This window comes from Eublepharis macularius, chromosome 6 (genome assembly GCF_028583425.1).
Source record: "Eublepharis macularius isolate TG4126 chromosome 6, MPM_Emac_v1.0, whole genome shotgun sequence".
NCBI lineage: Eukaryota > Metazoa > Chordata > Lepidosauria > Squamata > Eublepharidae > Eublepharis > Eublepharis macularius.
In genome coordinates this window covers 80,306,942-80,323,218 of record NC_072795.1, presented here as the reverse complement: position 1 = coordinate 80,323,218, position 16,277 = coordinate 80,306,942, and the positions used below count along the sequence as shown (strand labels likewise).

At 44.8% G+C, this 16,277-nt stretch overlaps 1 protein-coding gene across 1 annotated transcript in view; it reads left to right on the top strand.

The window, feature by feature from the left end:
- GFRA1 (GDNF family receptor alpha 1) overlaps positions 1-16,277 on the top strand; it is a 353,246-nt gene that overhangs the window by 269,416 nt on the left and 67,553 nt on the right. Inside the window, exon 5 of the mRNA XM_054984264.1 lies at positions 10,206-10,315. Within this exon, the coding sequence (XP_054840239.1) occupies positions 10,206-10,315 (110 nt within the window). The remainder of the gene's footprint in view (positions 1-10,205; positions 10,316-16,277) is intronic.

Here is a 16,277-nt window from a genome sequence, read left to right as displayed (position 1 = left end):
ATAGGGAGGCATCCAGGAGCACGCCCAGACACTTCACCACTGGCAAAGTTGCCAGTGGTGTCCCATCCAGGGCAGGGAGCTGGATCCGAACATCTGGCAGCCCCCATCCCAGCTGCAGGACCTCCGTCTTCACTGGGTTCAATTTCAGCCTGCTCTGTTTCAACCATGCCGTCACAGCCTCCAGAGCTCTGGCCAGATTGTCTGGGGCCATGTCTGGCCGGCCGTCCATCAACAGAAAAAGCTGGGTGTCATCCGCGTATTGATGACAGCCCAGCCCAAACCTCCACACCAACTGGGTGAGGGGGCACATGTAGATGTTAAATAACATCGGGGAGAGTATTGCCCCTTGGGGAACCCTACACACCAAAGGGTGATGGGGCGATAGATCTCCCCCCAAGCGCCACCCCCTGTCCCCGACCCTGGAGAAAGCAGACCAGCCACTGTAAGGCTGTCCCCCTAATCCCCACGTCAGCAAGGTGGCTGGCCAACAAATCATAGTCAACCGTGTCAAACGCTGCTGTGAGATCGAGTAACACAAGCAGCACTGACCCGCCTCGATCCAGATGCCTGCGAAGGTCATCTGTGAGGGCAACCAAGGCCGTCTCCGTCCCATGGCCAGAATGGAAGCCAGACTGGAATTAGGGATGTGCATTTCGGTTTTCTGAATGCCGAAAGAAAGCCGAAAGAAATGTCTTTCGGGTTTTTTCGGGTTCTCCAAAACGTTTCGGGGAAAGCCGAAACGTTTCGGGTTATCAGAAACAAAATAACCCGAAACGTTTCGGGTTTTTCGGGTTGTTTCGGCTTTTTTCAATGGGAAAATGCCTCCGTCTTCCCGGATGCCCGAGGGAGGCATTTTCCCACTGAATCATCCCAAAATTGGTGGGGACCTTCCTCTAACCCCTCTCTAACAACCCCCCATGGCAGCAGTATCTTACACAAAAATAACACAACTCACTTCACATTAAAGAATCACCCCAAAAAATTGCTCTCAAAAGCACTTTATTTCTTTAACTGTTTTAGGTTACACAGTAGGAAGGCACAACAGGGCATGAAAGCAGTGTACTACACAAAAATAACACAACTCACTTCACATCAGAGAATCACCCAAACACAATTGCTGTCAAAAACGGTGAAGTGGGTTGTATTATTTTGTATAGTACATTGCTATCATGCCCTGTTGTGCCCTCCTACTGTGTAACCTAAAGCTGTTCAAGAAATAAAAGTGTTTTTGAAAGGAATTGTGCTTTTGTGATTCTCTGATGTTAAGTGAGTTGTGTTATTTTTGTGTAAGATACTGCTGCCATGCCCTTTGGTGTTCCCCCCTGCTGTGTAACCTAAAGCTGTTCAAGAAATAAAGTGTTTTTGACAGGAATTGTGCTTTTGTGATTCTCTGATGTTAAGTGAGTTGTGTTATTTTTCTGTGTGGGGGACTGCTGGTGTAATGTGTCATAATGCTTTGCCTACTTGTACTTTGAAAGGGAGAAAATAATTTTTAAAAAACTTTATTTTGTGTTGTTCGTGTTTTATTCTTTGTTGTGCAGTTGGTTCCCATCATAGGGAACAATGGGGCTGGCTGGCCAGCCATCTCTGTAGGTGGTGGGGGAATTTGAGGGAGGGTGTCTGTGGTTCAGGTGCTCTTTCACAGGGACCAGCTGGCACTCAGAAGTGTGCCCACCATTGTGGCACCCCTGGGCTGTGCAGAATTGCCCAGGGAAAGAGAGTTTAGAAGTTCCCAGCATAGGGAACAAAGAGAGAGGGCTGGCCTTTGCCAGCCTGTTCCTGGGGTTATGGGTGTAGGGCAGGTGGGGGTGGATTTGGGTCTGTGAGGGGCTAATGTTGGGATTTGGGCCTGTGTGTGGCAGCTGGGGGGGGGGATTGGGTTTGTGTGGGGCTGTAGGGGGTGGACTTTGGGGGCTGAGAGCACCTACTTGGGGAGGCCATGAAATGACCATGAAATAGGGAGGCCATGAAATGGCCATGAAATGGCCCCCCAAGTGGGAGCAGGCTGAGCCTTGGTGGGGGGTGGGAGGAAGGGTGGGAGAAGGGCCCCAGAGGGTTGGGGGGCATTTTGCATGTAAAATGCCACCCCTGGCAAGACAAGCCTCCCCCAGGTGGAATTGGTGGAGAAAAGAGCACCTACTTGGGGAGGCCATGAAATGGCCCCCCCAAGTGGGAGCAGGCTGAACCTTGGTGGGGGGGGGGTGGGAGTAGAGGTGGGAGAAGGGCCCCAGAGGGTTGGGGGGCATTTTGCATGCAAAATGCCACCCCTGGCAAAGGAAGCCTGCCTCTTCATTTTTTCCCATAGGAAATAATGAAGAAGATTAGCAGCAGCAAGCTAAAAAGACGCTCACTTTTCCCTTACTTAGGCGAGGATAGGGGAACTGGTTTGGGGGGCCATAACATGGCCCCCCAAAGTCCAATCGGTCTGAAACTTGGGGGGTTCTTAGAGAGGGGTTAGAGGAAGGTCCCCACCAATAATGGGCTGATTCGGTGGGAAAATGCCTCCCCCAGGTGTCCGGGAAGACTGAGGCATTTTCCCATTGAAAAAAGCCGAAAGCCAAAACAAAGCCGAAAGCCGAAACGGCTAGCCGTTTCGGCTTTCGGCATTATCCGAAATAGATTCTTGTTTCAGGTAAAGCCGAAACAAGAAAGCCGAAAAAGTTTGGCTTGCACACACCTAACTGGAATGGGTCCAGGACTACAGCATCATTCAGGAATTCCTGCAGTTGTACTGCCACCGCCCACTCAATCACCTTGCCCAGGAACAGGAGGTTCGACACTGGGCGGTAACTGGACGGGTCGGTGGGGTCCAAAGATGGTTTTTTCAGGAGGGGCCGCACTACCGCCTCCTTTAACGCTCCTGGAAAAACCCCAGAGCTCAGGGAGATGTTAATGGCCTCCAAATGGTCCCGTAGCCCCTCCGAGCTGGCCTTCACCAGCCAGGATGGGCAGGGGTCCAGAGGACAGGTGGTTGGCCTCATCCCCTGCAGGATCCTGTCAACATCGTCCCGGGAGAGCAGCCTGAAATGATCTAATACGGACCCAGAAGACGGCCAAGGGGTCTCCAGTTCCCTTACTGTATCAACAGTGGGCGACAGGCCACATCGAAGGGACAGGATTTTGCCCGCAAAATAGCTCGCAAAAGCCTCGCAGCCAATAGTTGAATTAAGAATTTGGAGGTCTCCCTGCGAGAGGGAGACCAAGGACCGAACTGTTCGAAATAATTGAGCTGGGCGTGAGCTAGTGGACGCAATGGAAGTAGCAAAGAAATACCTCTTTGCTGCTTTCACTGCCACCTTATAGGCTTTCATAAACGTCCTATAAGATGTTCTTGCCTCTTCATCGCACCCCCGCCTCCACACTTGCTGTAGTCGTCTCAGAGACCGCTTCATCTGGCGAAGCTCCTCAGTGAACCAAGGAGCTACCCGTTTGCGGGCTCGGAGAGGACGGCAGGGGGCAATAACATCGATGGCTTCGGAAAGTCAGCCATGCCATTCATCCACCAGCTCATCTAACGTATTGCCAGGGGGCATCGGATCCTGCAGAGCCGCCTGGAAACCAATTGGATCCATAAGTCTCCGCGGGCGGTGTAAATCTGCTCACCGCCCACCCGGGAAAGGAACGGCATACTCAGACGAGCCTTCAGAACAAAGTGATCTGACCATGGCACTGCATCATAGGCATCCAGGACCACCATCATCCCTGCTCCCAAAATCAAATCCAGCGTGTGACCTGCTTGATGCGTGGGAGCCGAAACAAACTGGGAGAGTCCTAGGGCCGCCATGGAGGACACCAGGTCAATGGCCTGTGTGGAGGCATCGTCGTCAGCATGGATGTTGAAATCCCCAAGAACCAAAAGTTTCGGGAATTCCAAGGCCCAGCTGGCCACCACCTCCAACAGACCAGACAGGGAAGATGCAGGTGCAGTAGGCGGTTGGTACACCACGTATATTGCCAACCTCTCCTCGGCGTCCAACGCTAGGCCCACACAATCAATGCCAGTAATTTTTGGGGTGGGAGTGGTCTGAAGGAGAAAGATTCCTGAATGAGCAAAGCCACTCCTCCCCCCCGGGACTGGTGGAGGACCGTATAACCTGGGGGGGGGGCTAGTTCTTTCAAAGCGACCATCTCGCCCTCCCTCACCCATGTCTCGGTCACGCAAGCCAGGTCCACGTTCAATGCTGCAAGATAATCTTGCAGCGTTTTGGTCTTATTATTTATGGACCTGGCATTGCACAGCACTAGTGTCAGAGAGTGGTTTAATATCCTAGCCCCACAACAAGTATATCTTGGGATGGGATGCAGATTGGAAGGGCACCGAGCCCTACCATGTCTCAAGGCCCTTCCCTTCCATAATCTGCTCCCACCACCATACCTCCCACGTCCCCGGATCACTGGGATCCCCAACCCCAAGCTGGCCTCCTCACCACTGATCATAGTGCTAACCCACAACCCTCGCAAAATCAAACAACCCACCAACTATCACAGACTAAACTATCAAACATGCATAAAACCCCAATACCCTACCAAATTAACAACATAGACTACAATAACTAACACACATGGTATAAAAACAATAAACAGTAACAAGGCGAGCAGTCCCCTAGCAGCAGCCTTATAGGCTGGAGCAGCAAGGGGCAGGGCCGGGCAGATGGAAAGCCCAGCCCTTGATGGAAGAAGCTCCCTTGGCAGCGGCAACAGCAGCAGTGCAGGTAGACCTCTGGCTACAACAACCTTTGTAGGCTGGAGCAGCAAGGGGCGGGGCCGGGCAGATGGAAAGCCCAGCCCTTGATGGAAGAAGCTCCCTTGGCAGTGGCAACAGCAGCAGTGCAGGCAGACCTCTGGCTACAACAACCTTTGTAGGCTGGAGCAGCAAGGGGTGGGGTCGGGCAGATGGAAAGCCCAGCCCTTGATGGAAGAAGCTCCCTTGGCAGCGGCAACAGCAGCAGTGACTACATCATAGTCTCCTTGAATTACATTTGTGTTTTGTGAACACTCAGAGAAGAAAACAACAATGCCCGAGCCTTCAAATGTTTGCAACAGAAGTTCCTTTTTATAAAGCAGAATAGGTATATGCATCCCTCCAATAGTGCCCACCCCACTCTCTTACCACCACCACCAACACTTTACAAAGGTGATCATTACTAGTAGGCACAGATGCAAGAGAAGCCTTGCTGAGCCTCACTGTAACTTAAAATGGTCCACATGTGTATTGTTGAGAAGTAAGAATTTTGCCTGCCTAGGAGGGGAAGAGAGGAATAGAATTCTACAAACACGGAACCTGCACAGTCTTGCATGGGGACCTCCCATTATTTCCTTTCTCTTCCCTACAAGTCCCCATAGCCTCTCCCCTTTTCCTGCTTCCTTCTTTTCTTCCCACTCACCAGCCAACCTGCCTTATCTGACCCTGTCTTCATCAATATTTATTACTAGCTTGATATCGGTACTTCGCTACAGTATTTAACTACTTTAAATCCAGTTATAATACTTATGGGCATGTAACATATTTTGGTTTGTGGAATTTTTTTAAAGTTGGTTTTGTAGTATAATAGCATAGTACCTGAGCTTTGTGCACCATCTGTCCATGAACATTTAAAAACTCAGTTACCATTCTGACATTTATATAAAATCCCTATTCAGGAATCTTGTACCACCTTTCTTCAACTGTCTGCAGTTTCCTTGACCTGATTTTTACCTCAGAACACAGAGTTCCACAGCTGGCCAATCAGAGAGAGGGAGGTGCAAACAGACAGGAGCCTACCAGCCACACAGTTAAGCCAGGCCCCACAGGGAGATTGGCAACCGTAGTGAACTTTGAGGGGAAGACTGGGAGGTGCATTTTACCTCAGGACACATTCAATGACTCCCAACAGCAACTACAGACTGTTTAGAATGTGGGGAGTGAGAACCAATAAGACCACATGTGCAAATGACCTCGAAAGGCTGGCCCAATCAGGGAAGAGTGGCCAGGCTGTCGGTGGGGGTGCAAGCAGGCAGCAGCCTGCTAGCCACACAGGAAAGCTGTATCACTTTGGGAAAACACATTTTACCCCTTTAGGGGGCAGATTTATTAAAATCCCTTCTTAGTGGGCATTTACATCACAAAAGGAATGTTCTCCCCAAATTTCATGTTTCTAGGTCTAGGAGTTTGGACTGGGCGTTGATGAGTCAAGTCAGGATACTTGTCTTTATATATACAGATTTATTTATTCATTTATACCCCACCTTTCTCCCCAGTGGGAAACCAAAGCAGGTTACCTCATTCCTTTTATCCTCACAACAACCCTGTGAGGTAAGTTTGGCTGAGAATGTGTGACTGGCCACTCAGTAAGTACCGTGGAAGAACTGGAATTCAAACGTGGGTCTCCCAGATCCTAGTCTGAAACTTTAATCATTCTACCACACTGACTTTCATGTGACAGCTGCTGTTGGATAGTAGCAAGTAGCCAGTTCCTGGATGAGTCATGAAACACATGTGGTATTAAATCATCACCAATGGTTACTGCCAGGCCTGGCTCTAATGAATCCTTCCTGAAAGGCCAAAACAGCCCTGTAAAGGGCCACACCCCCTCCCTGACAGAAACCAAATGTTCAATAGGCAATGCTGTTTTGGTTGATCCTGAGGGCATTAATTTCTTAAAGCTTAATTTCTTAATTAATTAATTTCTTAAAGCTACGGGCCCTGCTTATATTCATTGGGGGGGGGGGGTTAATTCTCATATGTATTTTTTAAAAGATTTCATATTTTTCTGGTAACCTGGGGCTTTGCTCAAAGTGTATAGAAAGATCTATCTGGTATGTTTGTAACTCCAGTTTCTGGATTTAAGTATCCACAGCTTTGGTCATGTTGAGAATTAGATATAAAGCAGAGCCTGCAAAAAAATCATGGCTGCCTCCTTCATTTGCTCCTTCTCTTCTTCATTCCTTCCTCCTCTTGCCCACCTCCTGTCTCTGACAGAAGCTGGGGCAGCAGGTAGGGAAGAAACTCCTGTTTTCTCAGCCATTGCTTCTTATTCCTCTTCTATCCTGTGCAAGGGCTTGCACTGGCAAAACAGGCAAAAAGCAGGAGGGCTATCTCCTCCCACACCCCACTGCTTGTTTTCCTTTTCTCCTTGACAGGATCCATAGCTGTTGAACAGTGCCGGATCGACAGGGGGAAGGGGGGATAGCCTGCCCCCGCCACTGCCGAAGAGGGAGCGCCGGGCACAGCTGCCAGCCTCCATGAATGCACTGGAGCTGGCGGCGGCGGCAGCAGCGCGGGTGGCTGAGTGGCCAGCTGAGAAGACGCCTGCACCATTCGCCTGCCCCACTAACGGGGCGGCTGGCTTGCCACGCGTGCCGGACAGGGAGCACACAGCAAGCTGGCCACCCTGTCAGCGGGGCAGACGAATAGCACAGGCAGCTTCCCAGCCGCCCGCTCAGCCGCCCGCGCTGCTGCCACTGCCACCAGCTCCGTGGTACACGGTGCACTGGGGGGCGGCCAGCTTGCCACGCAGGCAGCATGCCTTCAGGCCCTGCGTGATGATGTCACGGAAGTGACGTCATCACACAGTGCCGGGAGCATACACACGCTATGGATACGCACGGGGGAATCCCGGACTTGGGTTGCCCTGGGCGTGGGCAACACTAGATCCGGCCCTGCTGTTGAAGGATGGAGAAAGCTGTGCTGCTTCTGGACACTGCTGCTGCCTTTTCGGCTATCCAGCTTCATTTCTATCGGGCAGCAGCAGAAGCAACACCAGCAATCCAGCTCCTTTCTTCCAGCCCTGCTTGCTTTCCTGCTAATCTAGGTTTTTCCCCTCTTTTGTCAACCATTGCCTCTACCTACTGCATCTTCCAAAGAGCTGTTTCCTTAATGTTATCTGTACCTCTACAGACAACACTTCCCTGATTTTCCCCACCCTATCCCCATTCCTCCTGTTTTTAGATTTTTTATGCCTACGTAGGGGGTCCCCCCAAATTGTAGAGAAATCTCTTTTCTCTATATATGGTCATGATCCACTGCTTTAGGTATCCACAGATGGAACTATGGCTGAATCCAAACTTACTGGTATAGCGCTAAACAGTCGGAATGATAGCGTCTTCCTGGCGCATTTTATGACGTCATTGCGCCATGAGAGCGGCATCGTGGCGTGATGATGTCATAAAACGCACCAGGAAGACGCTATCATTCCAACTGTTTAGCGCTATGCCGGTAAGTGTGGATTCAACCTATGTTGAGATTTAGATATATCAATTGATTCTTCTTGACAGAAATGAATGTCATTGTTTCCAGTTAAGGAAAAGTCTAAGAAAGCCTCTCCTGTATCTAACTTTGCCACTTGTGACCTCCTCCTCTTTATTAAAGATACATTTCGCTGATTGTAAACAGGAGAGGGAGTTGTATTGTCGAAGGCTTTCACGGCCGGAGAACGATGGTTGTTGTGGGTTTTCCAGGCTGTATTGCCGTGGTCTTGGCATTGTAGTTCCTGACGTTTCGCCAGCAGCTGTGGCTGGCATCTTCAGAGGTGTAGCACCAAAAGACAGAGATCTCTCAGTGTCACGAATGGTTCTTGTGTCCCTGCAGCGTAGGAGAAAGGTTAAAGAACAGAGTAGATGTGCTTTCTTGTTCCGAAGTGTTTCCAATCTCCGGGTCTGTTGGAAAGTTTCCTCCCCATAGAGGTGTTCGATGTATTGTCGAAGGCTTTCACGGCCGGAGAACGATGGTTGTTGTGGGTTTTCCGGGCTGTATTGCCGTGGTCTTGGCAGGAGAGGGAGTTGTCAGGAATGCTAGGTAGCGGTAGGGACAAGGGTAGATTCCATTGCTAAGTACACCTGAATTCTAAGAGGTTCAGCTCAATTTGACATATGGGGATTTTTATTCTGAACTCTCCCAGTTCCCACCAATAATCATAAATTCATCATCATATTAAAATTACATCAAACTGGTTCATGTACTTGATGAAATGACAGAACTCTAAATGTATAAGTAAGTATCAAGGTATTGGCCAGCATGTGCATGTGTATGTATTTTACTTACAAATCTTGATATGGTGTGCAAAGTTCAGCAGATGTTTGTCTTAACACTTCACAGCTACACTAACTGAGCTGCAATGCTATTCATCTAGAGAGCTGCTAACAGAATTCTGGGTTCCTGATTCACAATTTTGTAGACACTCTATTGCTACAATATGCCGTGGGGGTGGGGGGGCGGAAGACGCTGCGTTCCAGCAAAAGGTAAGCCATGTGGAAATGGCCATTGTTCTGCCCAGTGCAGCATTCTCCTTTAGTTTACATACTGTCAGCCATTTGCTTAACTGTGTAATCCCATGAACACAGGATGTCATAGGATTTGCCAGAACTATAGCTGCATATGCTGTGCACTCTAAACTGAGCACTGAGATAACAATTGTTTGCTATGGAAGCTGAATGTTTTTACCCAGTGTAGATTTTGTAAATTATGCATGTTTGCATATATTTGCTTACTTTGTATAATTCTATGTATACTGACCATTGGGAGATTAAGGAGCTGTGAACGCCACATCCCTTGATAATCATATTCCACATCATTCTTATCTTCACAGCCTTTGAGGGCTAAAACTTGCTTTGCAATGATAAATTTAAAGCTGCAATTCTTACAGACTGGTCTAAAGGATATTTTTACACAATAAATCCCACACTGTTCAAAGTCATTTACTCCCAATATATATACCTAGCCTATTTGTGGCACTACCTGGCCACATATAGGATGCCAGTGTAGCTATTAACTGCAAATCACTTTGCAATGAGGCTGTCGGATGTTTGCCGTATGATCAATTAACCTACTTGTTTGGACAGAAGTTTCTTTCATGCAAATTCTTAGCTCTGATTAAAGAATCTGTCTAACATAATTCTTTGATGATGAACATACCTGTTGTCTTTCCTTAGTGGGAGCATTCTAAGCGTGACATGTATAAAATGTGTATTTTCTAGAGCAATGTTTTTTTCTTTTCTTTTTTAAAAAATTGCCTTTTTAACCATAACACTTTCTATGCAGCATAGAGATAATCACTATTTGTTTGTTTGTTTGTTTTTTAAAAAAGCCTTCTTAACCGTTTAAATGTGTACAATGTATGTGTGTAAAATAGAATTAAATATTGACAAAAAGGGAGAAGAGCGCAAAAGAGTAGAACTGCCTGAAGGTTTGATTTTTAAAAATACGATTTTTTTTTCTTACCGCGTTACAGATCTCGCCTTGCAGATTTTTTCACAAACTGCCAGCCTGAGTCACGGTCTATTAGTAGCTGTCTGAAGGAAAACTATGCTGACTGCCTCCTCGCTTACTCGGGGCTTATTGGTAAGGTTTTTCTTGCGATCTTTTTCTTTCTTTTTTTTTTCTTGATGTGTTTGAAGTGCTGCCTAAGAGTACACACACAAACAAAACTGAAGAAGAGAAGATTTTATGGACAATGTGAAATGAATATTTGTGGGTCAAATTTCACTGGCCATTTTTTCCTTTCTATTTATATGCTTCAATAATTGTTGTTTTTAATTCATTTATTCATTCATTCGCTCTCTCTGTGCATGGGTATTTGTATGTAGTTTTAATGTATTGATTATTCACTGCCCTGGGGATCCCAAGTTGGCTGGAAAGGTGACATTAAAATGTTTAAAATAAATAAATAAAGTAAAATAAATACAATGCCTAGAGAATCAGCATGCTGTTCAGCTCCAAAAGTTTTTTCCCTTTTCTTTTGAGCTACAGTCAGTTGGAATCCTAAACCTTTAATTCTAATTTAATCTTTAAAGTAAGGGTGGAGTAGGTCTATGGCTCGATGGTAGAGCATCTGCTTTATATGCAGAAGTCCCAGGTTTGACCCTCAGCATCTCCCAGTGGTGATGTGAAAGCCCTCTCCCCTGGGATCCTAGAGAGCTACTGCCCATCCGAGTAGACAATACTGATTTGGTAGATCAGTATGTTGACTCAGTATAAGGATCAGTATCATGTTAAACTATAAGATAACTTTGTACATAATCAGGTGGGCATCAGCAGCAGGTGCAGAAACTCCTAATGTGATGGGAATAATTAATTTGGTGAACATATGGCCAGTGGAACAGGTATCATTCTCTACCACATGAAGGCAGCTTTTGACACCATGCTTTCCCTCTGCCCCTCATGAAGATAAAAATGTATTGCAAATGTTGTATTTGTTTATCTGAACCTCTGTTTACAGAAAGGGTTTGCCTATCCCACAACTCATTCAGGTAAATTTGCACTGTGGTATGAAAATAACTCCTTCTGATTCTAGAGAAAGCACTTAGATACTCGATAAATTAAAGTAAGGGTAATCCATTAATCTCCTAATCTGATTTCAGCCACCCTGTCTCTGATGATTCTACTATGTACGTATTAAATGGTTTCTGAGATGTCCATCATGACTGATGAAGGCAAACTTATTGTTTTAGATCCTCTTCATAATTAACATTTTTTCTCTCTGCTACCTCTGTTTAATTTTCTATCAAATACTTCAGAGAATGAAACTATACTGTGGTATTACACTGATATATCTGAGTGGAAGAGCACATTTTAGGGACGTGAATATTATGTACACAGCAGCCAGACAGTAGGAGTGTGTCTGTTTGCATGCGCACAAACAACTCAAAGGCTACCATATTAGATTTGTTTCAAGTGTAGAGATTATACCTGTCATGAAACATTTCTGATGGTAAGTGTGAAAACCACAGCTCAAGTCCTGTAGCTGTTAAACAAATATTTTCCAATGAAATACACCTGGAAGAAGCAATAACAAAGAATACTCTTGCTTAGAAATGTGCTAAGTTGATACACATTAATAGAGCAGATTTTTTTATGAGTGATTCTGGTAGTTTTTGAGTTTGATGTTTCTAGATGGAGAATTTTTCAGTGTGAGGTGCACTGTTTTAGTATGCATAGGCTTAGTGTGTCCTCTTTCTCTATGTAAGTTAATATCCAGCGCCTTGTAACTCAAAAGCTTCATATTCCTTTTCCAACAAAAGATTATCAGTTACATGATATTACCTGAGGCAATGCTTTCCTTTCATTTCTATGGCATGAATGGCAACACCTCCTTATCAAAGCACTCTCATCCTCATTCCAGGGCTAGCAGCACCTTGATACAAACAAACAGTCACAAATTACAAGCTGTGGTAGTTGCCCGCAATCCTTTTATCTATCTCAACAGCCCAGGAATAAAAGGACAATCTTCCGGCTCTCAGGGAATTAACAAAAAAGCCTACCTGCAAGAAGGGTTTTCACTAAATGATTATCTGGTAGGTGGTCTCTGGTCAAGACACTGTTTAGGCTTCAGAGGTCAAGAAGGCAAAGACCACACCAAAATAAAACAAATATAATTATTTTTTAGGTGCAAAAGATATTAGAAAAAAGCAGACTGTGAAGAAAAACAACAAATCCTTAGCAAATAGTTCTAACTAAACAGTTTCAGTTACCGATAATCCAGGCAGTTGGTCATTCAATCAGACAAAAATTCAAGTTGCACCAGGCTCTCTTTTTCAAAAGAAATCAACCCCTGTCCAGGCAGTCTTCTGCCAAAGAAGGTTGCAGCACCACACCCCTCTCTCTTATAACTAGCAAACTAACTTTACAAATAAGAGTCTTAATTGGCTCAGGCTTGTTCAGCCGATCAGACTCCCCAAAAAAGATGTAACTGTTGCTAACAGGGAACACCTGAGCAGGGAAGAAATGAAACCTTACTACAGTTAAGGGCCACCTCCCTCTCACAGGTGCAAAAAATATGCTCTGTTAGTTAGTACTAAGCCCTAAATGAACCCTCCCCCCACAAGCAATCTTTAAGCTGCAAGGTAACTACATACTAATAAACTCTGGAAACTAAGTCTTTCTTATCTCAAACCAAGAATGAACAAAGTTGCAAAAAAGAAAAGCCATTTTCTTCACACTCCTTATCAAAGATCTCTTAGGCCCTAACTACACATTACTGGGCCTGATCAGGCTTGGAACCGTGATGTGGGGGAGGAGGGGCTCCTGCCTCTGCCCGCACGGTTTTCCTGAGCTGAGAACAGGGAAACATAGGGTTTGATCGAGACTAATTTTTACCATGGCACAATGGAACTTTTCTGCTGCCCCACGTACACTGCAGCACACTGATCTACCCAAAATACTGCTCCTGATGAATGACATGAGGGGGTCTGCAGCAAGGAGAGGGAATCAGTGGTAATTGCCAATTTAGATCGACAACATAATGTGTAGTTTGGCTGTAGCAAAGTCCATTAACATGAGAATGGCATATAAATACGATGAGTGGGAAAGTATGATGACTTGGAAGAATGCCGTGAATAATTTTTTTGTGGGGGGAAATGCAAAAGGAGGACTAAACTGCAGATAAAAGAAGTTGAATCTTGGACAAAGAACAGAGTCTTTTAGACATCAGATCCAATCAAATGATATATAGATGCTAGCTGCTGGCAAGAAATAACTTTGGTACTAATGGATAACTCAGAATAACAGCTGTGGGCAAGTAGTGCTAGACATAGTGACTTTTGCTGAGAATTTTATTGGAGCCATTATGCAATTTAACCTTAAGGATAACCCAGTTCCTGCAGAGAGGTACTTTTATGTTTCCACGGGCAAAGATACTGCGCAAATGCTAGAAGAAAGACTGCAAAAACACTCTCTGGCATCAAAATCAAGGGAATGGGTCCCTAAGGAAGCAAAATCAAGTGGAGATCTGACTTTGGAGGAAAAATACACATTCTTCTTCTTTTGCAAGCAGCCCCAAGACACGGACAAGAGGATGGAAACTGACGAGTGTAATAAGTTCATGCCTTGCTTACTGCAGTTACTCCAAAAAAATTCATGCAGTCTTCCAAAATCAGGCTTTCAGTTTTTGGAACACTAAACTCTTGGTCAAACTGAGATTAAACTCAGAATTCATAAGGACAGATAGTCACTGTATAGCTGCATTGTAAACTGACAGGAGGTTCTTTCTCTTCCACGCATGCTCTTTTGCCATCAGTAATCTGGCCGCTATTGGGGGTGAATTTAAAATTACATTCCCTCTGTAGAAGCTGCCAAATATACAACTTCATGGTCCTGCTCCATGCAGTATGTGCAGTCAAAATTACTGGCCTTTGTGTCCACAACCATAATTGTATGTGGAGTCTGCATGTGTTGCCGGCACCAAAAATGAGCACCACTGTTGTGGAGACTCCATGCAGTTGAGCTAACGTGCACATAACAAGTGACTTTCAGACATGAAGTCCAATATGTGTAGTGTCACAGTGCAGAAATGTTCTTCAGGCTTCTGCATAGGTGCCAAAACATTTGGATGTCTTTGAGAATATAGAACCTAGATGTTTAGTCAGTCTGATGACTGATTCTCATAACCACTTTTTATGTAGTAAAGTAACCTTAAGGTAACATTTACTGCTTGAGGAGTCAGCCTTTCCTGGAGTAGATTGGACTCCCCCTAAAAGAGCATGGCTTTAGTGCATTCTATGGTTAGATGTTCAGGTCTTCACAGTGGCATATTCCACCTGGCATGTCCTTTGGCTGATGCTCCAGCCACGGCCATTCCAAGAAAACAAAGTTGACTATAATGTGCTTTATATCAGGTTGCCTTTGAAATTGTCTGACAACTTCATTTTGTCCAAAATATGTCAGCCAGGCTATTGTCAGGGTATAGATGCAGAGACTGTACATCCCTGTGCCAGAACAGCAATGCTAGCTGCCCTTATATTTCTCAACACAGTGCTTGTTCTTACTGGTAAGTCCCTAAATGGCTCAGGTCTATAGTACTTGAAGATCCTTTCCCACCCTCAAAGCCCCCCCCCCCCACACCAGTTAAAATTCTCTGGGCCTTTGCCTGCATAGATGAGACAATTTACTCTCTTTTGAGTGCCAGTTTTTCTACTTTTTATGATGTCATTGTATTTTTATTTTTGAGCAGCCTTGATCAGGTTTCTTTAAAATCATCATATACATTTTTCTCTCTCTTTTTGCACGAAAGGTATTAACTGCAACCTGTGTGGCTAACTTTCTGGGGTGCTGAGGACATAGATCTCAGAAAGGCAGAATATAAAATAAATTTATAATTTATAAAATTTATAATTTATAAAATAAATTTAGGAGAAACCACAAGAATATGTTTACAAGATAAGTACTGGGAAAATCATATTAAGAGCAGTAATGGAAATTGTCCTTTGAAATGTATGAAACAAATACCATGTTCACATTGCATGTATTAATAACGGTCAGATACTGAATCATAATTGGTAAAATAGTATTCTGAGTCAATTTTGTGTTGCATTTTTGTGGCAATTTTTATTTTACAATGATGCCAAATTTACACACAAACAAACAAAAACTGAAAGAAAATGTACAGAAAATTCTAGGAAACATCTTGAAATACACTGGTTGCTCGACAACTCAGAAATGTCTCTGTGTGAGATGTTGCTATGGTCCAAGATGCCAGCAAAAAGAACAATTCAAAGTCAAGGGGCTCTATCTAAACTGCTTGGCTTCACATGTGCCCCCAAGTTGACATTTTCCTAACTCTTCATCATTTTATGTTATGTACTTGGAGATGCTGTATTGGTAAATCTATTCTATCTTACCTTCCCCATACTCAGTAATTCTAGCCAATGCTTGACAGCTTTTCCATATTTATACCCTAGCTTTGATGCATTGCTGTTTAGAAAATATAAAATGCTTTTATCTGTTTTTATGCACAATCACATTCCCCCATTGCTACGTACTCTTTCGTCCTGTCCCCTCTCCCCACAAAAAAAGTATATAAGATGAATAAAGTACACTCCACTACCCCTGTTTAATAACTCTTGGACATAATCTACATGTTATTGAAGTCAGTGACAAAAATTTCATTGATTTTAAAGGATCTGAATTTCACCTGTAATGAATTATGCCACTACATGCATGCATGGAAGCAAATAATTTGAATTTTAATTGTCTACTGTTTCATGAGAAGTAAATAATTAGAAATCCTTTCCCCTTTTGAATAACTCCTCACATCTGGTGTCTCTTTCTTCCTTGTGGTGAGCTTAGAAATCAGAATGGCTGGTGATGATTTTCTGACAATGTGAGGAGTGGAATGATTGAAGCAAGGGATTCCTTGTATGTTAGCTAGAATAAAAGTTTTGCTGCCAAAAGAAACACATGAGTGCAGTGTTACTTTCACCCCATGCTCTCTCTCTTTAGCGCTCCTAGTCCTATTCCTACCAATTATTCAGCAAGCAGCTGGAGACTTTGTTCTTATATCCCGAATTTCGCTGTGTATCTGGCACAT